Source organism: Pempheris klunzingeri, chromosome 6, assembly GCF_042242105.1.
Source record: "Pempheris klunzingeri isolate RE-2024b chromosome 6, fPemKlu1.hap1, whole genome shotgun sequence".
NCBI lineage: Eukaryota > Metazoa > Chordata > Actinopteri > Acropomatiformes > Pempheridae > Pempheris > Pempheris klunzingeri.
In genome coordinates this window covers 8,259,751-8,280,067 of record NC_092017.1, presented here as the reverse complement: position 1 = coordinate 8,280,067, position 20,317 = coordinate 8,259,751, and the positions used below count along the sequence as shown (strand labels likewise).

At 41.9% G+C, this 20,317-nt stretch overlaps 2 protein-coding genes across 3 annotated transcripts; both read right to left on the bottom strand.

The window, feature by feature from the left end:
* Positions 1 to 138: 138 nt before the first annotated feature.
* On the bottom strand, positions 139 to 10,906 carry rabggta (Rab geranylgeranyltransferase subunit alpha). Its single transcript, XM_070832001.1, has 17 exons — positions 10,880 to 10,906; positions 10,585 to 10,633; positions 10,314 to 10,424; positions 9,508 to 9,632; positions 9,170 to 9,357; positions 8,742 to 8,999; positions 8,483 to 8,566; positions 7,237 to 7,319; positions 4,094 to 4,189; positions 3,111 to 3,216; positions 2,961 to 3,012; positions 2,793 to 2,881; positions 2,594 to 2,682; positions 2,392 to 2,508; positions 2,161 to 2,274; positions 1,950 to 2,037; positions 139 to 1,193 (listed from the first exon to the last, which is right to left on the bottom strand). Exons 2-17 carry the CDS (start codon positions 10,585 to 10,587, stop codon positions 1,045 to 1,047), a joined length of 1,752 nt encoding a protein of 583 aa, XP_070688102.1. The 5' UTR covers positions 10,588 to 10,633; positions 10,880 to 10,906; the 3' UTR covers positions 139 to 1,044.
* Positions 10,907 to 12,595: 1,689 nt separating this feature from the next.
* On the bottom strand, positions 12,596 to 19,393 carry LOC139202944 (GTPase IMAP family member 8-like). Of its 2 annotated transcripts, none has more exons than XM_070832557.1 (6): positions 19,343 to 19,393; positions 17,486 to 18,205; positions 15,780 to 16,478; positions 14,135 to 14,914; positions 13,766 to 13,933; positions 12,596 to 13,674 (listed from the first exon to the last, which is right to left on the bottom strand). In XM_070832557.1, exons 1-6 carry the CDS (start codon positions 19,356 to 19,358, stop codon positions 13,454 to 13,456), a joined length of 2,604 nt encoding a protein of 867 aa, XP_070688658.1. In that variant the 5' UTR covers positions 19,359 to 19,393; the 3' UTR covers positions 12,596 to 13,453. The 2 variants fall into 2 exon arrangements, with proteins under 2 accessions (XP_070688658.1, XP_070688659.1); XM_070832558.1 differs by having other exon boundaries at positions 15,780 to 16,475.
* Between the last annotated feature and the right edge of the window lie 924 nt (positions 19,394 to 20,317).

The following is a 20,317-nucleotide window of genomic DNA, read 5'->3' as shown; positions in this document are numbered from 1 at the left end:
AGCATAGAGCAGTTGCTGTCTGGGTACAAAGTCACAGCGCTGTTCCTCCACTGGTGGTGAATCTGAGTTTCATAATTCAATAAATGATTTATGAAGATGAAATGAAAGACATCATTTTAATGTTGTTTTTCCATTTGTGTTACAAGCAGAGATGTGTCGCATTTATCTAGCTCAAGTGGAGTTGATTTGCATCGATCAGACTCCCAGAAGACAGCTTTTTCGCCTCAAGACTTTTCTTGCCATGACATCATTGACACACCAAGTAAAACAAGCGTCAACTTTCTATGACGCAGAGTCGAATTTATCACATGAAAAAGACAAATAAACAAAGATGGTGTTACAGCTAGAGGCTGAATCAAGTGACACACAATCCCGGTGACCCCGGCACACCTTTTAAACCACCACCATGAACAGTTTGGGCATTTAGGTGCAGTCAGGAAAAAACAACAAGAAGCTTTTGTGACACAATGTGTGCTGTTTTATTACTGGATCAGTGACTTACTGTGCAACAGTATAGTGTCATATATTAAATGCTTTACACAACCTTTTAAAAAAATGGGTATGAGAACTACTGTATGTGTGTGATGCTTTGAACGTTAGTTTTAAGCTTTTCCTTGAATTCAACCGTTTTAAAGCTTATGGAAGCAATAAGCCAGCATTGCTGCACGCCAATCCATATACAGTCACTTCACTCCATTATCAGTGTTTCTGCATGCATTTGTGTTTGTTGTATTAAGGACATCCGTACGCATACGCAATAAAAGAAATGCAACGTTGGTTACTACACACTGACTCGCTCACTCAGTCACTCACACACACAAATGTAGACATTTCTCGGTACGTGTTAAGAGAGGTTTCTGACGTTTGCTCTGAAGCATCAGGCTCTCAGACCCTCGGGGGTCGGTGTGATTGACGTTCTCCCAAACAAGTGGAACAGAGTCACAAGACACCCACTCGCTCTCTCACAAACAAACATGGTGGAGAATGTGGAGGACAGCCGATTGACGTGACGGTGACGGCAGTGATTTCTGCCCCTCTGTCTGATCAGAGGAGGAGGTCTGTGACTGAGGGCAGCAGCTCCGTTAACTCCGACTCGATGTTGGCCGTCTGAGTGATGGGGTTGCCACGGAGATCCAGGCGCTTCAGCTTGGGGCAGGAGGCCAGCGGCTGAAGATCTGCCAATTTGGAGATTTCTGTGCGTTTGGGTTAATGAAAAAGCCTTCCTGTGTGCTGTAGTAAGAACATCAGTTGCAGTGAACAGGACAAGGCGAATGCACGTATTGCAGAGACCGGTGCAAAGGTAAGATCCACATGTCAAATACGACACTGGGATATGAATTCATTCTCTAAATATAAAACCTGGGAGGCTGAGATTAACATTAGACAATTAAACTATCACTGGAACAAAAACCTGAATGCAGCCTCAGTGTCAAGACCTGCAAACCACATTAATTCCTTCAAGCCTCTCGGGGTAAGTGGAGCATGAAGAGGGGGCGTCTGCGGCGACGATGCATTGTTAAGTGTCTCTTCCCTCCTTAATGATGCCGTTTGCTCTGTGAAATTGCTGCGCTGATTTTATTTACTCAATCCATAAACAGAGTTTCAGGTGAAAACAAATCACGCATGCATGCATGCAAGGGGCTGAAAGGTCTCGTTAGTTCTGCAATTTCCTGTAAACACGGTCCTTGTGTGTAGAGCGTCTCATACATCACCCTTTTCACACACAGTCATCTGCTCGTGCTCTTTAGCGGGGTTGTTTTGCAGCATTGAGCCGTGCACGCACACAGCTGATCCACACATCTCTTGAGTCACTAGCACACTGTGAGACCAGCGGACAGATAATCATATACATCAATAATATAAAGTGATCTGACCTTATTAACACAGATCACGACAGGCCACTCTCCCGCAAACAAACTGATGAACGCTAATGACTGATTCAAGGATACTGTTATTCTTCAAGAGGACTTCCTCCAGTTTGGGGAGGTGATACACTCCTTCCAGGTTTTCTATGGAGTTGTTATCAGCCTCCAAGACCTGCGTGAAGAGTGAAGAAGTCATTTTAATGAAACACGCAAGCAAAAAGAAGTAATCGATGCGAGGAAAAGAAACTCTGTCCATGTAGGACACATAATTGGATTTGAATTGCAGCTTCATCACCTCCAGGCACTGCAACATAGCGAACTGAGGGGGCAGCCGCTGCAGCTGATTGGACGACAGATTGATATGGGTGACCAATAACAGCTGGTCCAGATGGCACAAAGTGGTCAGGTTCTGTTTGGAAAAAAAGGGGGAGAAAAGAGTTTTCAGAGCTTCCTGTTATGGCAGACAGGTAATAATATGTAAATGGAAAAGGCAAGACAGATTTTACGGTTATAACTCTGAACCAACCTTGTCAGAAATGCTGAAGACACGAACTTCAGCGTATTCCATTTTCAGGATGGTGTTTTCTATCATAAACTTGCTGCACAGATCACTGTAATATGCAGAGCGCATGGTGTCCACTTCCTGAGGGAGAAAATGAGAACCTTCAGTCTGTGATCCGTATCTTTTTTTTTTTCCCTAGTCGGTGTCACAGACGGTGCATACTCACTTTCAGAGTCTGGAAATGAGCCAGTGTCTCCTTCTCGTATCCCAGGGGGTCTAGCGCCCTCATCAGGAGGATGATGGTCAGTAAGCACCCTGCCAAAGCAAGCACGAAAACATGAGTATCGTGCATTAATCTGAAATTTTGTTTTGGTTCTGTGAATTACACAGACCCATGCAGAGGTGATGGATTTGAAGTGCCTTACACTTATTCAGTGGCTCCAGTTCTTGCAGCTGGTTGCATGATTGTAGCTCTGACTGCAGCACCGAGGACTTCTCCACTGAGAGTTCGCTCCTACAGAGGAAGAGCACTCTCACTTCTTATTCCTTTAAAATAAACCAAACAATGTGCTGCCACTGTGCCAAGACAATACCTGAACAGTTCCTGATCCGTCGCAGAGTCCCGACACCAACTCTCAGTCCGACCTTTGGAAGGTAAGAGTTCAGTGTGAAGGTAAAACATATACGTTTGTGACCCAGCCCCTAACAGAGCATGACATGTAAAGATGCGAGGTGTGTATCACCTGTGTACAGAGCACAGTCTCTGTGAGTGTGTTTCTCAGTCCAGTGCACTGTCAGGTTATGTTCGTTTGTGATGCCGCTTATCGTTCCGGGAGGAAGATCACAGATCTGAGCCGTTGTTAAGGTTTATTTTTAAAAAACACGACAAAAAGTGTAAAAGAGCAGTTTGATGACAGCAGAAATATTAGCCACCCTCAAAACAAGTGACACCCAGCCAGGCACACAACATGAGTGAGCACAGTAAGTCTGTGGCTCATGTCCATGCCAATACAGCAGACTGGCAGAGCTGGTCAGTGTGAGTAAATAAAACGTCCTTGATGGAAAGACAACACAGTCATTTCGACAGACCAGGTGTTAATAAATTAATTTAGATTTGCACAGACAAAGAAAACAGCCCGTCACTGAGCAGTGAATGAATGAATGAATATAGACGGAATCATAACAGCTACTTAGCTCGGATGTCAACAGACCCGTTTCCATGACAACTGAGCCAATTGCACCCACTGATTCAGACCATGAGATATGACTGAAAGCCCTTAAGTTGTTTTGTCAAAACATTAACACCCACTAATCTATGCTGATTATGGAAATTATCTTTATAATAAGTAAAACACTGAATCATATGAGTTTTCCAATGTTATCAAATGATAGTGATGGAATGAAAGCACCTTTTTTGTTAGCTGCCCCACACAGCCTGCTTAGTCAGACGCACACGGCACTCCCTGGGACTGCGGGGGAACACATTCCTCCTAAAACACGTGTACGTCAGCTGTCTGTGTCACTGCGCCCTGACAAGTTACACAAGTTTAAAAAATGTCCACTGATCAAAGTTTGGTGATGAAACCCTTTCTCTTTCTCCTCATGCACATAGCCCAGCGTCTTATCAGCACAAGGTATGTGGAGAACGACGGGTGTTACAAGTTTCTGATTAAATCAGCAGTCAAAAGCTGCGTCTGTGGCACGAGCAGCCAGTGGAAAAGGATACCCAGACGGGGCTGTGCTTGAAGCGTGGGTGGACACTCCTCCACTCCACTCGCTGGGGCTGACCGTCGAGGACCAGCAGCAGGCCGACAGACTGCGCCTTACAGAGCGGAAGGAGGGAGAGAGATCGCTGAGGAAACTCACAGCACCGTATGGACACTGCAACACACTTTTGTTTTGTTCTTATGAATACTGGTTACCCGCATTTGTCAACACTGAGTTCACATTTTCAGGACTCTTCACAGTCGGCTCACAGCAGTGAGCGTAGACTAAACTCTGGGGGACTTTTTGTTGTTTTGACACAAAATACATTCAGTGACCTCAGATTTCACAAGTTGTTCTTGAGCTCAAACTCAACCGCGACCAAAACTGCATCTTTACAGTCCGTCTTACACATTTTTTGCACAAGACAAAGACAATACAAAATTAGTATTTGCTACACTCTGCTACATTTAAAAATTAAATTACATTAACTGTTAATTGGGCCTTATGAGGAGTTCAGGTGTGATGCAGATGACATTGTGGCCAAATGCAGAGGAAAAGCTGCTGTATATCTGTGTCTGTAGCTATCCTATATGTGCATGTACAGTATAGTGAATATTTAGTGATGTATGAGTTGAGGGTATTTCTAGAAAAATAAATCCAACTGAAGCATACTGCAGCAGTTAATTTCCAACAGCGGAGGCGTTTTACAGTCGTACAGTCGGAACAGATGAGGGTCAGAGTGTATTTTTTTTACTCATTCATGTCTGTTCTCTTCTGTTTTACTGTATGTTGGGCTCTGACTGCTGCCAAAACATGGGTGACCTCCACTCAACGCTGCGCCTGAACGCATCCGGCACCATGCTTGGCAGCAGCCTGTTGCAGCAGCTCCTGCCATGTGTGTTTTTTTCTTTTTCCACTTAATTTCTGCAACAGATACAGGGAATCATTCCTGCCCAAAGCAATAAGCCTTTTTACAACAGCTCACCTCTGTCAAGCAGGGACCTCTCATCCTGATGTCTGTGTGTCTTTCAAATTGCACTCTGGCACTCTAATTATTCTACATTTGAACATCGTTGTATTAATTCTTTCCTCGAGTGTATGTATACCGTGTATGTATTTATGCTGCTGTAACGATACAATTTCCCAATCTGGGATCAATAAAGTACATCTATCTATCTAGTTTAGACACTGGCAGAACACTGGCAGCCCGGCCAGTAAGGCAGTAATAATAATAATAAAAGAAAAGCTCTGTCAGAGTAAACAGTGATATATTTGTACAGTGGGGCAAAAAAGTATTTAGTCAGCCACCAATTGTGCAAGTTCTCCCTCTTAAAAAGATGAGAGAGGCCTGTAATTTTCATCATAGGTACACTTCAACTATGAGAGACAAAACGAGAAAAAAAAATCCCATTGTCTGATTTTTAAAGAATTTATTTGCAAATTATGGTGGAAAATAAGTATTTGGTCAATAACAAAAGTTCATCTCAATACTTTGTTATATACCCTTTGTTGGCAATGACAGAGGTCAAACGTTTTCTGTGAGTCTTCACAAGGTTTTCACACACTGTTGCTGGTATTTTGGCCCATTCCTCCATGCAGATCTCCTCTAGAGCAGTGATGTTTTGGGGCTGTCGCTGGGCAACACGGACTTTCAACTCCCTCCAAAGATTTTCTATGGGGCTGAGATCTGGAGACTGGCTAGGCCACTCCAGGACCTTGAAATGCTTCTTACGAAGCCACTCCTTCGTTGCCCGGGCGGTGTGTTTGGGATCATTGTCATGCTGAAAGACCCAGCCACGTTTCATCTTCAATGCCCTTCAATTCAATACAATTCAATTCAATCCACCTTTATTGATCCCCCCAAGGGGAGAAATTCCATTTTACAGTGGGGGGGGAAGTGGGGAGGAAACAGGAGGAGAAAAAACATGCGACACCAGACTGTACTCAGTCTGCTGATGGAAGGAGGTTTTCACTCAAAATCTCACGATACATGGCCCCATTCATTCTTTTCTTTACACGGATCAGTCGTCCTGGTCCCTTTGCAGAAAAACAGCCCCAAAGCATGATGTTTCCACCCCCATGCTTCACAGTAGGTATGGTGTTCTCTGGATGCAACTCAGCATTCTTTCTCCTCCAAACACGACAAGTTGAGTTTTTACCAAAGTTCTATTTTGGTTTCATCTGACCATATGACATTCTCCCAATCCTCTTCTGGATCATCCAAATGCTCTCTAGCAAACTTCAGACGGGCCTGGACATGTACTGGCTTAAGCAGGGGGACACGTCTGGCACTGCAGGATTTGAGTCCCTGGCGGCGTCGTGTGTTACTGATGGTAGCCTTTGTTACTTTGGTCCCAGCTCTCTGCAGGTCATTCACTAGGTCCCCCCGTGTGGTTCTGGGATTTTTGCTCACCGTTCTTGTGATCATTTTGACCCCACGGGGGGAGATCTTGCGTGGAGCCCCAGATCGAGGGAGATTATCAGTGGTCTTGTATGTCTTCCATTTTCTAATAATTGCTTACCAAGCTGCTTACCTATTGCAGATTCAGTCTTCCCAGCCTGGTGCAGGTCTACAATTGTGTTTCTGGTGTCCTTTGACATCTCTTTGGTCTTGGCCATAGTGGAGTTTGGAGTGTGACTGTTTGAGGTTGTGGACAGGTGTCTTTTATACTGATAACGAGTTCAAACCGGTGCCATTAATACAGGTAACGAGTGGAGGACAGAGGAGCCTCTTAAAGAAGAAGTTACAGGTCTGTGAGAGCCAGAAATCTTGCTTGTTTGTAGGTGACCAAATACTTATTTTACCGAGGAATTTACCAATTAATTCATTAAAAATCCTACAATGTGATTTCCTGGATTCTTTCCCCCCATTCTGTCTCATAGTTGAAGTGTACCTATGATGAAAATTACAGGCCTCTCATCTTTTTAAGTGGGAGAACTTGCACAATTGGTGGCTGACTAAATACTTTTTTGCCCCACTGTACATTTGTTGTTTTCAGTGTCCTAGTAAAAGAGCTGATCCAGACACATGTAGCAGGTGTTTTGGTTGCATTTTCGATTTTCAAATAAGTGAACTCATTATAGAGGAATGAGAGTAAACAATTGTTTTAAAGAAAATGTAAGAATGAGTTTTATGTCGTTAAAACAAGTGAAGACGCTCACATTGACAGGCCTGGAGAAGGCGACGGCAACTCTCTCCTCATCCCGACTGACGTACACACAGCTTATCATCTCTTCACGCTCGGCTGGTGAGGACACAGAAAGCTCAGGTTTGATAAATGATACAATAAATAATACAGCAAATATTGTATAAATATAGTGTGTGTTTTCATTCATTGATGGATCAGGTTTTGAAAATGTAAAAAAAATATATATATACAGTATATATATCAAAAAAGTAAGCACTAAATGTAAAAGCTTTTTGCGGTATATGGAGCGTTATCCTTTCACATTTAATGGTGGTATTCAAGAATAATTCAAATAATTACTTTTTTTTTTAAAAATATGTTTCAGAGAATTTTACCCCACAGCATAACAATGTTTATCAAAACAAACTTTCAATAATAAAATCTAGTAAGACACTCAGATTTCACCTGGAAGAAATTCAAAACTACCTGATGTTTGTGCTTTTATCATCATGTCTCATTTTTGTTAATGGTCACATACCAGAACTTTCAACAGGGAAGTGACAACACGTCTGTTAATCCATTTAAGTAATCTATTGTTAATCAGTCTATGTGCCAATAAAATCACATTCGTTTTGTTCTTATATTTATTATTATCTGAGTTTACCTTTCTCAATTAGGAATATCAAAGTGTGTTAAAATGACTACATTTAATTAATTGATTACATGTCCGTGTTGGCCCTCTCTGCCAAGTAATGACCTTAACCTCTAAAGTTTAGTCTCACTTTTCGTACACAATGAAGAATACAAAAATGCTACATTTAATAGACTTTTTCTGATGTACTGAATGACACAGTGTCGTCTAAAATGGCTTTTAATTTTTGTTATACTGAATGATATTTGATGAAATGTGCGTTTTGGGACAAATTGCAATATGCTTTTTAAAGAAGATGATAAAAATGCTTTTATATGTTCTTAAAAACACTTACACATTCATGCCAAATATGTTTGTGCATATATTTTCATTATATTTTTGTACATTTTTAGACTAGTTTCCTTGTGAGGCTTTTGCTTTGACAATTATTCTGAATGGCTTGTTCACACTTAGAGCTCCAAAAATCCCATAATCTATAATAATTCACTGTTTACACATTAGTGTATTAACATGTCAGCAAAAATACATAGATTTTTGCATATTTTTATTCTTCATAAAATAAACACCCTAGGACAGAACATTTTCTCGTCTTTGACCCACACATAGAAACAACAACATAAGGACATACCTCTGCCTAGCAACCAGCGATAGTAGAACCAAGCACTCTGGTCGTTGGGGTCAGTGAAGAAAGCGTTCTGTACGAGCTCATATTCTGAAAAACACAGCAAAGTTACAGGCTTCATGTGTTGAATTACACATCAGACATCACCTTCATGGTACTACTGCGCAGTCATTATAAAGCCTCAGGCTGCCCCCTGTCTGTTGCCATCAGGTACTGCAGACTGCTCAACCTGACTGTTCATGTGCTGCGTCGTCGTTTAGTTTACCTTTGAGGAGCTGCTCCTCACACACGCGATGGGAGTGGGTTTGCGGAGAAGGGGGAGGGGAGGACTGGGGAGGCTCGCGGCACGGCGATGGGGGCTCAGGAGACTCCGGGTGGAGCAGCGGCAGCAGGGTGCTGCGGTAGTGCCAGCTGGAGTAGTTGGAGAAGTTGGAGCCAATAAGACGATCAGTAAACCCCAGCTCCTTATCCACGGGCACACCAGACATCTTCACAACCATCCGGCGATAGTCCCAGCAATGGACTGGTGGAGAAAAGAGAATATGGTGTGAGACATGGATGGAAATAGTGCCGTGATGTACTATGTCCAGATAAATTACACACACAAAAAAAATGCAGAATTATCCAGATCTCTGCAATTCTGGGGGTTCAACACCCGTCATTTTCTTTCCATTTTCCTTTTCCGTTACTCACAGTTGCGGTCGTCCAGGCTGAGGCAGCGATCACACAGGCTCAGCTCTCTGGCCCAGTCCGGTCGTGGCAGGCGGACTGAGACCCAACCTCTGTGGTGCCAGCTGCCGTAGGACTTTGGGTTCACCTTCAAGCAAGACTCCAGGAACGACAGCTCGGCCTCATAAATCTTTTGCACTTCATCCTCGTCCCTGGAGCAGATAAAGGAACAAAAAAAACATATTTCTCCTGTCACATCTCTGATAATTCACCATCCTTAAGGTGTTGTACTGGTGATCTGCAGGTGACGGGATAATAATAATAATAATAATAATAATAACAATAATAGGTTTTGATCTAACTTCACAGTCTCCAGGTGCATTAGGATCTCTCTCCTGTAGTTCCAGAGGGTTGCAAAGTCAGGATTGGATGATAATAGCTGCTGGGTCAGCTGCAGAGCCTCATCATCCCAAATACCCTCCTTCCTCTGTCACACAAAGGTGAAAGCGGGTTGTGGGGCAAATACACAGAGTGACAGGCAGACAGGCAGACAGACAGACAGACAGACAGACAGACAGACAGACAGACAGACAGACAGAGTGACAGAACGTCAGATAAATGAGTTTAGGACTAAAAGTGAAACTTCAAAGACTGCCATATAAAGAATGAGCTTTGTGTTGTTCTATATCCTCTAGTAAGTCTCTAAATTCTGTCCTGTTTGAGGCACTCAGCACATTTGTTCCTACTGAGGACACAAATGTAGAGGAAACTGGTGAAAGGTATATAAAGTATATTGAGAATTTTAGAGTTTAAAGAGTACTTTCCAAACAATCTGGGAATGGTTGTTTATAGCAAACAGGAGAAGGACAGTGCATTTGTTGGGGACTATTTTCGGCCATGGATGGACTCACATTTGGTGCTCTAATGAGTATTTAAGGCAGCAGGACAGTGGATTTGACTACATAAAAACAATGTGTTCATGGTAATAAAGGAATAGTTCACCCAGTGTAATGGTGAGATGGTAAGATATATCAGGCTTTAGCCATACGGGTAATACTTAAAAGGGATAAACGTTTTGTCTTTTCAGAAAAAGAATATGTTCACCAGCTTTCTAACCCTAACCCTTCACCATGTGAAACATGTGGTGACGTGTGTCTTAGTAAAGGACCTTAGAAAAACAGGCATCCCGTGCAGCCACATATATCTTCAGTTTCTTCTCCCGCTCCTTCCTTTTCTCCTCCTCCTGCTGGGCTGTAGATTTAATCTTCACTCTGCCATGCTGTCAAAAGTTTTTAAAAAAGGAGGGGGAGGGGGCAGTAAGTACACTGTGCTGGTAAAAGGTTAGTATTAATAATTGATTGCTCTATACACAGCATAAACACTGCGTCAAAGAAGAGAGAACATGCCTACAGCTCAAAAGAGGATGACAAATCTCTTACCATCTTTTCTGTTTGTGAAGGAGACTTCCCCAAAGATCTGTTTATTGTGCTAAACAAAGAAGATTATTGAGTGTTAGGCCTGAGTAACATTTACATTACACAGACTGTGTACACATAACACTGGACACACACAGATGAAGAGAGAAGTTAGCTTGCTAATTAGCTCCGCTGTCACTAAACAACAGTGGACTCATTGAAACCAGCTCAGAGTGACGCTGACCTGCGACAATAAAAAACACATTTTCATCAAAGACGAGCACAAAACGCCGCATTACATATCCGGTAAATCACCCACCTGTGTCTGCACTCGGCTTCTTTTGTGTTTTTCAGAGTACAGTTTGATTTGTCATGTCACCATCAGGAGCTCTTACGACTACAATGCTTCACTTCCGTCTCAGGAAGATGTCGTCACGGAGCGGGTGGCTTGTTTTGTCGCTCTCTGGTGGAGAAAACAGCAAACTGCAGCACAGCGACGTGAAACCGAGCAGCCGGCCGGGCGGTGTCTGAAGGTGCGTTTGTTTTTTATTAGTGGTTCAAAGAGGAAGTTCAAACCAGAAGAATGTGAGCTGACAGGGACACACACCCGCTAAGGGACATGGGTAAGGCTTAAATCAAACTTGTTGGCTACATATTCGTTGAGACTTTTCTTCTAGTTTCTTAACTAAAGTCTTGCTTTGACTGACTTTTCACTCAAAACTATGGAGACGTGCTGCACACAAACATTATTTCACCAACTATTTTAATCTTAATCTTAGAGCTACACTGATAAAACTGCAGGAACCAATGTGTCGGCCAATATTATCTCAGAGGATATGGATGTATTGGCATTTTTGGCTTGAAATGGTCTTTGTCTGGTGTTATTTAAATCAAATCTCTGTTCATACTAACATGACTGAGGGCAAAGGTCACTAAACCTGTTCATAGCAAAGTCTGGATTATTGTGGCATTACAAATGGAAGTAAAACCTACTTTTATGAGTTTGAAATATGAATGTGAATGAAACATTCCTATGAGTATTATGTATTTCCACACCCAGTAAGCAGCGTGTGCAGGGTCAGTGATTGGCAGTGTGTTAGACATCCCCCTGCTCTGATTGGCTGTTTTCATTCGGGCGCAGTTGATTCTTACAAATTACACTACTCACAAAAAGTTAGGGATATTCGGCTTTCAGGTGAAATTTCAGGATGAACCACCACCAATACATTTCCTGCTTCAGTTAGAATTGGTATTTAAACAGTCCTCCTCATCCTGCTGTTCACATTCTGACATCACGAGATCAAGACGACACCTAACAGTTGATCAGCAGCACCTCAACACTGGAGGCTTCAAACAGGAAGTCCTCAGACGGAGGTGTTCACTGAGCTTAGAGGGTCACAGAGTGTCATCAGGAGGTTGGAACAGTGATACAGAGACTGGAAGAGTCACAGAAAGGAGAGGAGTGGACGTCCTTTGGCCACATCCCAATTTTACGCTGACCCTCGTTTACCCACCACTGTTGTTAGATTTTCTTTCAAGAAATTGTTTAAGAAGAAGAAACTACCATTGCATGCTGATACTTAAATGCCCTACTTTCATGATATAATATCACTGTAGCATTCACTTTTTACATTTTCCATATATTTCACCTGAAAGTCGAACATCCCTAACTTTTTGTGAACCCTGTATATTAGGAGCATTAGGAGGAGCAAGAGGAAGCTGATTTTTTCACAGATTACCTCATGTCTCATGTACTACTGTCAAGATACAGAAACAGTTTCAGCAAATACGAGAAAAGTAGTTGGTTTTCCAGGATTTACCACCTGCTGCTTTAACCTAAGTTGATATCCTCCTTAACTTCAGGGCATGTTCATACCCTCTGACAGATACAGACAGAGGCAACATAGGGGAAAAAATGCAGCTGCCATTTAGAAACATTTGCAATCAAGAGTAAACAGGCAGCTTCCCTGTCAGATTCAAGATGTTTCCAGCCTCCTTTCTGGTAAAAAGCATTGTAATAAGTCACATATTTTTTTATTGTCCATTTTATGATTTGTGACAATGACAATAATTTACCCAAAATGCAATTTCAAAAGGATAAAGGTGTGTCATAATACAAGTGCTATTGCTCTAACAGAAATAGAAGAAGATGGACCCATCTAGCAAAGCTACATGATGTCCTTTGTCATACTACATATTGTCCTGTCAAAATATAGATAAATATTTATACACAATGAGCCTGTCTCCACTCATTAATTCAGTGGAAAATTTCAATGTCCTTTTCAAAATACAAAAAGAAATTACATTGCATGCTGAATTTTAACATCCTAGTGAATTCTGTAACTTCCACATGAATACTAATCCATTGAGTTCAGACAGTTTCCAGACTGCCTTTGAATTACTTTATCTGACAAATAAAATTAAACTGCATAATGAAAAAGAATTGTCTCTAAACAAGTCAAATTGCATCAGATAACATGTCTGTTACTTTATTAAGATAATTTATTGTATAAATAATGTATTGTTGTGAAGACAAGGCCATATGAATCACCTAAAAAAAATCCTGTACAGTTTAATGATTGAATGTCATATTGTGATGTCATACATTGACCCCCAAAGCAAGGCCACTTCTAACAACAGCAACCTGAAGTGACCCCAAATGGTTTCCATTATGTATCTGCCTATATTTCCTTTATTACTGACTGGGCTTCTCAGACATAAGCCCGGTTCTCCATCTTTTGCTGCCTCATATTGCGTCATATTATGATTACATATTAATTCTTCCATGGTGTTTACCTTAATCCCACCGTAGACCTTCAAACATTCCCTGAGTGCAAGTTCTGCATTGCTAAAATACATTTTCTGTTACGTTACATCAGCTCATTGAGTTGATTCATCCAGAAATATCAGCTTCTGTGTCAAAGACCAAGTCATGGTCTGGTAGCACAGATCCATATCCTGTCGTCTCAGAGAAGTTGAGGGTCAGCTGATTCTCCACATTTGTGCCGATCTGAAGTGTGGACAGCCAGTGTAGAACTTTATTAAAGTGGGTGGTTGACTTTTTCCCAACTGACAAAGACTCAGCGACAGGTGGTGCTGGACTCTCTCCTTTCACTGGGAATGAAACAAAATACAATTGTGAAACTGTGACATCATGCTCAGTACTGTTATGAGTGCTAGAAATTGTAATTCAGTTTTTAATTACTGTCTGGGAGGAGGAAGGGGATGCTGCTTTGAAGATTATCTTTGGATCTCATTATGTCCTCATCCAGCTTTTCAATTTCCTGGGTGAGTTTTGCGTCTATGTCCTCTGGCTTCTCCTTCTCGTCTTTCTTCCTCTGACCGATACCTTTGATTTTGGTCACGTCACCAACTAACAATTGATCATAAAAACACTCAAGAAATCAGTGTAATACTCACTCAATGAAAACTAGTGAAATAACAAAAACTAGACATAAAAAAACTTTTTGTTAACTTAAGTAAAAATATAAATAAGCTTTACTAACTAACTAATTTCTGACTTTTTCTAAAACTATTAAAAAGAAAGCAAAGCTATAATAACACTGGTACTCACGCAGTGACTTGGGTTTAAAGCTTGAGTCACTTCTCCTGATCTGGACTTGCAGCTCGAAGAGTTTTTTCCTGAAATCCGTCATCAGCTTCAGCTCTCTCCTCTTGTACTCCTCCTGCAGTCGTCGCGTCAGCACGTGTTTGAGTTGCCTCCTGCTGAACTTCTCATCAATTCTCAGGTGGACGGAGTTCATGTCGGGGCAGAAGAGCTGGCCGCTGTTCCCTGCTACCATTTCCTCTATCTTCTCAAACAGCTCGGTTACCTGACTCACATCATTCCTCTTCAGATTATTCACAGCGTGGTATTTGTTCTCACACTTGTCTACCAGCCAGCGTAGAGCGCTGTGCTCTCTCTCAATGTGCTCCTCGACAGATTTATCTGCTAGTTTGTCTCTATACGTGAACAGAACTATTGCGTATTTCCAGATGCTGGCATCAAAGAGATTCACGTGCTCCTCCAGGGCGACCCTCTGAGCTTCTCCAAACATCAGATCCAAGGGGACAACCAGCAGAACAGCATGAACCCCTAATGGGCTCACTGACAGACCTCGGACAATCTCTTTGTCCATCTGTTCAGTGCAGCGGGAGGACTCCTTCCACCAGCCCGGGGTGTCAATCACTGTGATGAATCTGCCGGCAACTTCTCCCTCATCCACCTGACAGTGCTCATTCTGATAGGTGGGGAACACTTCTTTACGCAGGAGGGTATTTCCTGTTGCGCTCTTTCCAGATGTCTTCTGACCAAGCATCACTATCCTCAGCTCCTTCAATTCATGACTGGAACCTGAGAAGGGGACAACTGTTACTGCATGCTAAAAAAAAAAAAACACATAACACATACATCAGAATATCAAAAGCATCTACACAAAAAAGTCATGTGTAATCTGTATGCGTCCAGTTTAAGGGAGTTTTCAACGTATAGAACTTAAAAGGTTGCTGCTTACTTCTTTTGCAAAAGGTGACCGAGGGGAGCTGCACGGCTTCTAGCTAATGATCAGTGATACAGTGATACTGTCACAATGTTTTAATAATGAAGATTTAGAACAAAGCAATCAGGCATGATAATACTGAATTTAGTCCCTCGTGCGCAGGTACACACTTTGAAACACGAGAATGAAAGATGGACTCTGTCGGTAACAAAAGAACATTTGTTTCTAGAGAGGCAAATACAGATTGCAACTACACTGAATGGCTATTGCTGCAAAAAATGTACAGCTATAAGTAGGGCCAAAAACTGACTACAGTGATGAAAACCGTAAGGATTATACCTGGCATCCGAGCTGTACTGGATGGCGGACAGCGATGTTCGCTTTAGAAAGGCTAAGAGTCTACAGGCATGTCAGTGGCTCTGTGAGTTAGTAGCAGCAGTGCTTTGAGCTAAATGCTAATGTCACCATGCTAGCATGCTATCTTAGTGAGTGTGTTTGCATGCAAACATTTCACGACAATCCATCTGATAATTGTTGTTTGTGGCGGATGTACCAGCCCACAAGCTATGGAGCTATGTGCCAGCATGGCTAAACATCTGTTGATGCTGTATTGTTTTGTTTCTGTTATTTTGTCCACCCCTAGTATCTATTCACTCCCACAGTGGAAACAGCTCTGACAATGTTAACTGGTGACACTAATGCTAGATGACTGGACCATACCTCTGAGGTATTTTCTTTTGGCCTTGACTTGACTTTGCCTCAGTCTCGCTCCTTCTTCCACTCTTCGTCTTTTCTCTTTGATCTTCAGCAGTATCTTCTCGTCTGGAACAAAATAGTCCAGACCATTTCCAGCCACAGTCCCTGTGATTTTCTCCAGCAGCTCTCTGGTTTGAGTACCATCATCTGCATTCTTGTTATCAATGACATGATACCTGTTTCCACACAGTTCAACAAGAGACTGCAAGGCCTCTCCCTCCCCTTCGATGTACTCCTCTATGGTGTGTGTTCCCAGCCAGTCTCCCCTGGTGAAAACTACAATAGTGTGTCTCCACACTCCTTCTCCAAGAAGCTCGACGTGTGTCGTCAACGCGTCCAAGTGTTTGGCATTGAAGGATGCGTCTGCATCTATCACCAACAGGAAGACATGAGGCCCAGGGGGGCACAGAAACATGCTGAGCATCATTTCCTCTTTGATGGCATCAGGAGTGTCAAACACTGGGAAGCCTTTCCACCAGCCTGGTGTGTCAACAAGAGCTATTTCAGTTTTACCCACAAAACCCCTCCGGGCCACCGAGTGTGCCGTTCTTGTCCCATCTTCTTGCTCTTTGATTCCCAAGATGGTGTTTCCAACAGAGGTTTTCCCAACGTTTCGGCTTCCCAAGAGAATCATCTGGAGTTTTGGGATAGTTTTCATCTCTTCTGTTTGACAAAACAAAGCATAATAGTCATAAAACTTAAAGTAATGTATACATATTATAGAACTTACCAAACTACTGAAGGCTAATGGTTATAAAACTGGTCATTAATGCATATTTAACAATGAAAAATGTATTAATAACATATTAAATTAAATCAATGTATAAAAGAACTGCATAGTTGATATTTATGTGACTGTCCAGGTCGTCAGTGTATACAGACTAGGACATTTTGGAAAAATACACTTCCTTGCCACTCTTTGTCTTTTTGCTAAATATGTATGCAGTTAGCTTAGCTTAGAAAAAGGGGGTAAAGCGAGCATGGGTCTGTCCAAGGGCAGCAAAATCCATATACGAGTGTCCCTGTGACTAAATGTTTAGTGCCTTTGTAGATACACTGTGATCTGTAAATTGTAATGCACATGTGTAAATGATAAACTGAGGCATAATACTGGTGAAATTGCACTTAATTTTCTTAAGAAATTTCAGGTTCATAATGTTTTGTAAAAAGATAGTTCATTAAATGTGAACATTTTCAGAATATACTTAGGGAAAAATTATAGGTTATTATGCTATGATTTTACTGGTATGTGGCCCCTGAACTAAAATGAGTTTAATCCTGGTTTAATCCATAAAACTGGACTGAATTTGTCATTTTCCATCGGTAGGTATGTAAGTAGGTATTTCTTGGCTTCGCCCAGTTACTAAGCAACCAACGGAGACTCCAGGAAATACGACTGATTGACTTTACCATTCAAGACATGAAGCGTTCCTGGATAAGCTGTACATGTGCTGGTTGGTGGATTTTGTTTCCTTTGTACTGAGCCACGCTAGCTGTTTCCCCCTGATACCAGTCTTTATGCTAAACTCGGCTAACCATCATGTTCGCCACACAGACATGTGAGCGGTATTAATATCCTCATCACACTCTTGACAAGACAGCAAATTTTGATACAGGACTTTAACATACAAGAAGTGTTTATTTATTAGTGAGCCTCCTGTCACATTCACCTGGAATGAGTGCTTTCATTTGTTGTCTTTGCTCTTCGGCCCTCCTTCGTCTCTTCTCTGCCCTTTCAGCCACTTGATGTTGTTTCTCTTGAATGATGTGGAGTGTCTGTTCATCTACCATGTAGTAACTCCTGTTGTTGTGCCACACCATCTCATCTATCTTCTCCAGCAACCGTGTCACCTGGGATGAGTTATTCTTCTCCTTGTTATTAAACACATGGTATCTGTTCCTGCATCTTTCTATTAACCACTTGAGTGCGTCTCCCTCACTCTCAATGTGCTGCTCGATCGTCTTCTCCCCAAGGAAATCCCCACAGGTGAACAGCACCATGGTGTATCTCCAAACCTGCTCCCCCAGGAGCTTCATGTGCTCCTCCACAATCCTCTTCTCCTTCACAGAGTAAGCAGTGTCTATGGGAATAACGAGGAGAACAGCATTTGGTCCGGGCGGACACTTGGACGCGTTCAGTTTAAATCTTTGCTTGTCCCCTTCTGGGATCTCAGCAAGGTGGAGGGAGCTGCTCCAGCCTGGAGCATCGACCACGGTGAGCTTCCTGCACTCGACCACCTCATGCCTCACCTCAGACTGAGCTGTTCTGGTTCGGCCACACTCAAACCTTTCTTTTCTCAGTATGGTGTTGCCAGAGGAGCTCTTGCCAGCCCATCTCCAACCAATCAGGACGAGTCTGACCTCCGACAGGACGATGATGTCTTTCTCCCCTGGATGACAAAGGAAAACTTGACCGTAACTTTTTGAACCAGATGTGAAGAAATAGAGACAGTTTCACTAAAATGACATGTTTTCAATTATTTGTGAAACAGCTTCTTTGGCTTGATGACGATGCAGTTTGTTATGATCAAATTGGCATAGAAACATTCATAAAAGGACGAGAATGAAGTCAGCTGAGGTGAGAAAAATCACTAAGACTAGAGTGACAAGGTTATCACAGCAGGTGTCTCTGCTGCTTTACATGACTGACAGAAGAGGAGCTCTCTGGTAAACTTGAGCTTGTGTCGTTCCTCTGATGCTTTGTGGCAGAGTTATTTTTGACTTTATTAATCCCTTTCGTTTGCGAGAAGGAGTCTGAAGAATAACAGTAAGGTGAGACAAAGCCATACAAGGGAAATATTTTTAGAATGACCCTGAGCCAAAACAAATCATCTTGAGGCAACGTTAAAAGAAGCTACAAGGAAAAAAGATCAACGAAATCAGCTGAGAATGACTCATCACCTCAATGTTGTCACGCAATTTGTGATGCAAAAACATTTACAACAACAACATTTTGTCCACCTCATTTAAATCTATAAATATACAATGTAAATACTATAAACACCCAATTCAACTACACCTAAAACTACATCCTCAGAACTTTCTACAGAGCTGATTGGCAGCGCCAACAATTAAAAACACTTAACATTTATGCTGGACGCTTGCGTTGGATTGCACAGCAGCTTTGTATATCAGCATTTACAGGAAAGTGTTGGCGGAGTTCCAATGTTCAAATGTGTTCAAACAAACAAGAATCAGGTCTGACTGGTTTAGTTTTGACTTTGTTCCTCAGTTTCACAGTTCATCAGTTTTCATTTTTAGACTATAACTGACTTGCATTAATATGGTAAAAACAGGCAAGGTGAATTAAAAGCTTTTTACACCTTGCTCATTGTAGATGGAACAAAACCTCACAGCAGATCAGTGAATAAGCTTAATAATATAAAGAATTAAAAAAAAAAATTATATACAGTATATTACCTCCTTGTTTCTAATAAAGTACCTAAGCTTTAAGTTATTGCTACACAAAGCAGGTTAAACTATGCAGCCTTCCATTTATAATCAACATTACTACTTGATTTACTCACCGGGATTGTTTTCCATTTTCAATGACCTTCTCTTTTTTTAGCCAAGTCAGTAATAACTAAACACACCCGAGGGCTCGGCAGAGGTCTGTGGATGTAGTCCGTCCTCAGGTAAAAAATATTAGGAAACCAGGTGTTTCTGACATATTTTACAGCCAGTCCACATAGCACTGACTGTATGCAGTGAGACAACAGCAATGTGAGGCAAAAGTATGACTAACAGTCTGGCACTGTAACCGGCCGAACTGGTTTTCATTGTTCTTTGCAGCCTCAGAAAGCTTGTTGTAACATGTGAGTGCACAGAGAGAAAAACAAGATACCTACCTGATAACCCACAAGAGACTGGGATCATTCTTTTATGTGCAATGCAACAACAGGCTGGACTTAAACATTGCTTGTAAAACAAAATGTAACAGAAATACATAAATTATAATCAGTTTACAGACAGATTTAATATTAGAATAAATATTCATGGCCCAGCAACTTGGTAGTTGTTAAATCTTGTTTAACAATTGTTTTGGTGTGTTCTTGTACTGCGTGTTTTTGTAACATTGGTACATGGGATCAGATGGCTAAAGTATTAGGGCATAAAGCTTGGCTGTCGACAGCAGCATCAGGACCTATTCTCCCCGTTTGAACCCATGCAGTGCAGCTGTATCGATGATAGTCAGGGTTATGGGAAGGTTTCTCTGCTGGATCAGTATAGCCACGGTGGTTTTGATGGCTGGTCTGGAGCTCTGCTAAGTAACGTTAGCATTAGCTGACACACAGTTTAATTAACTTGTAAGTAAGCACAGAGATACTGTCAGTAGACCAGGTTTCTGCTGGTCCTGAAAGTGAGCTTCGTCAGGCTTGTTTATTATTATGTTAAAGTCAACTAATCCAGAGTAGCATGTAGGTTCTCTGTTCATCAGCCTCTGCTCAGAGGTCAGATTGTAGTGAGTCCCATTGTCTCTGATCCCCTACCCAGTATCGGAT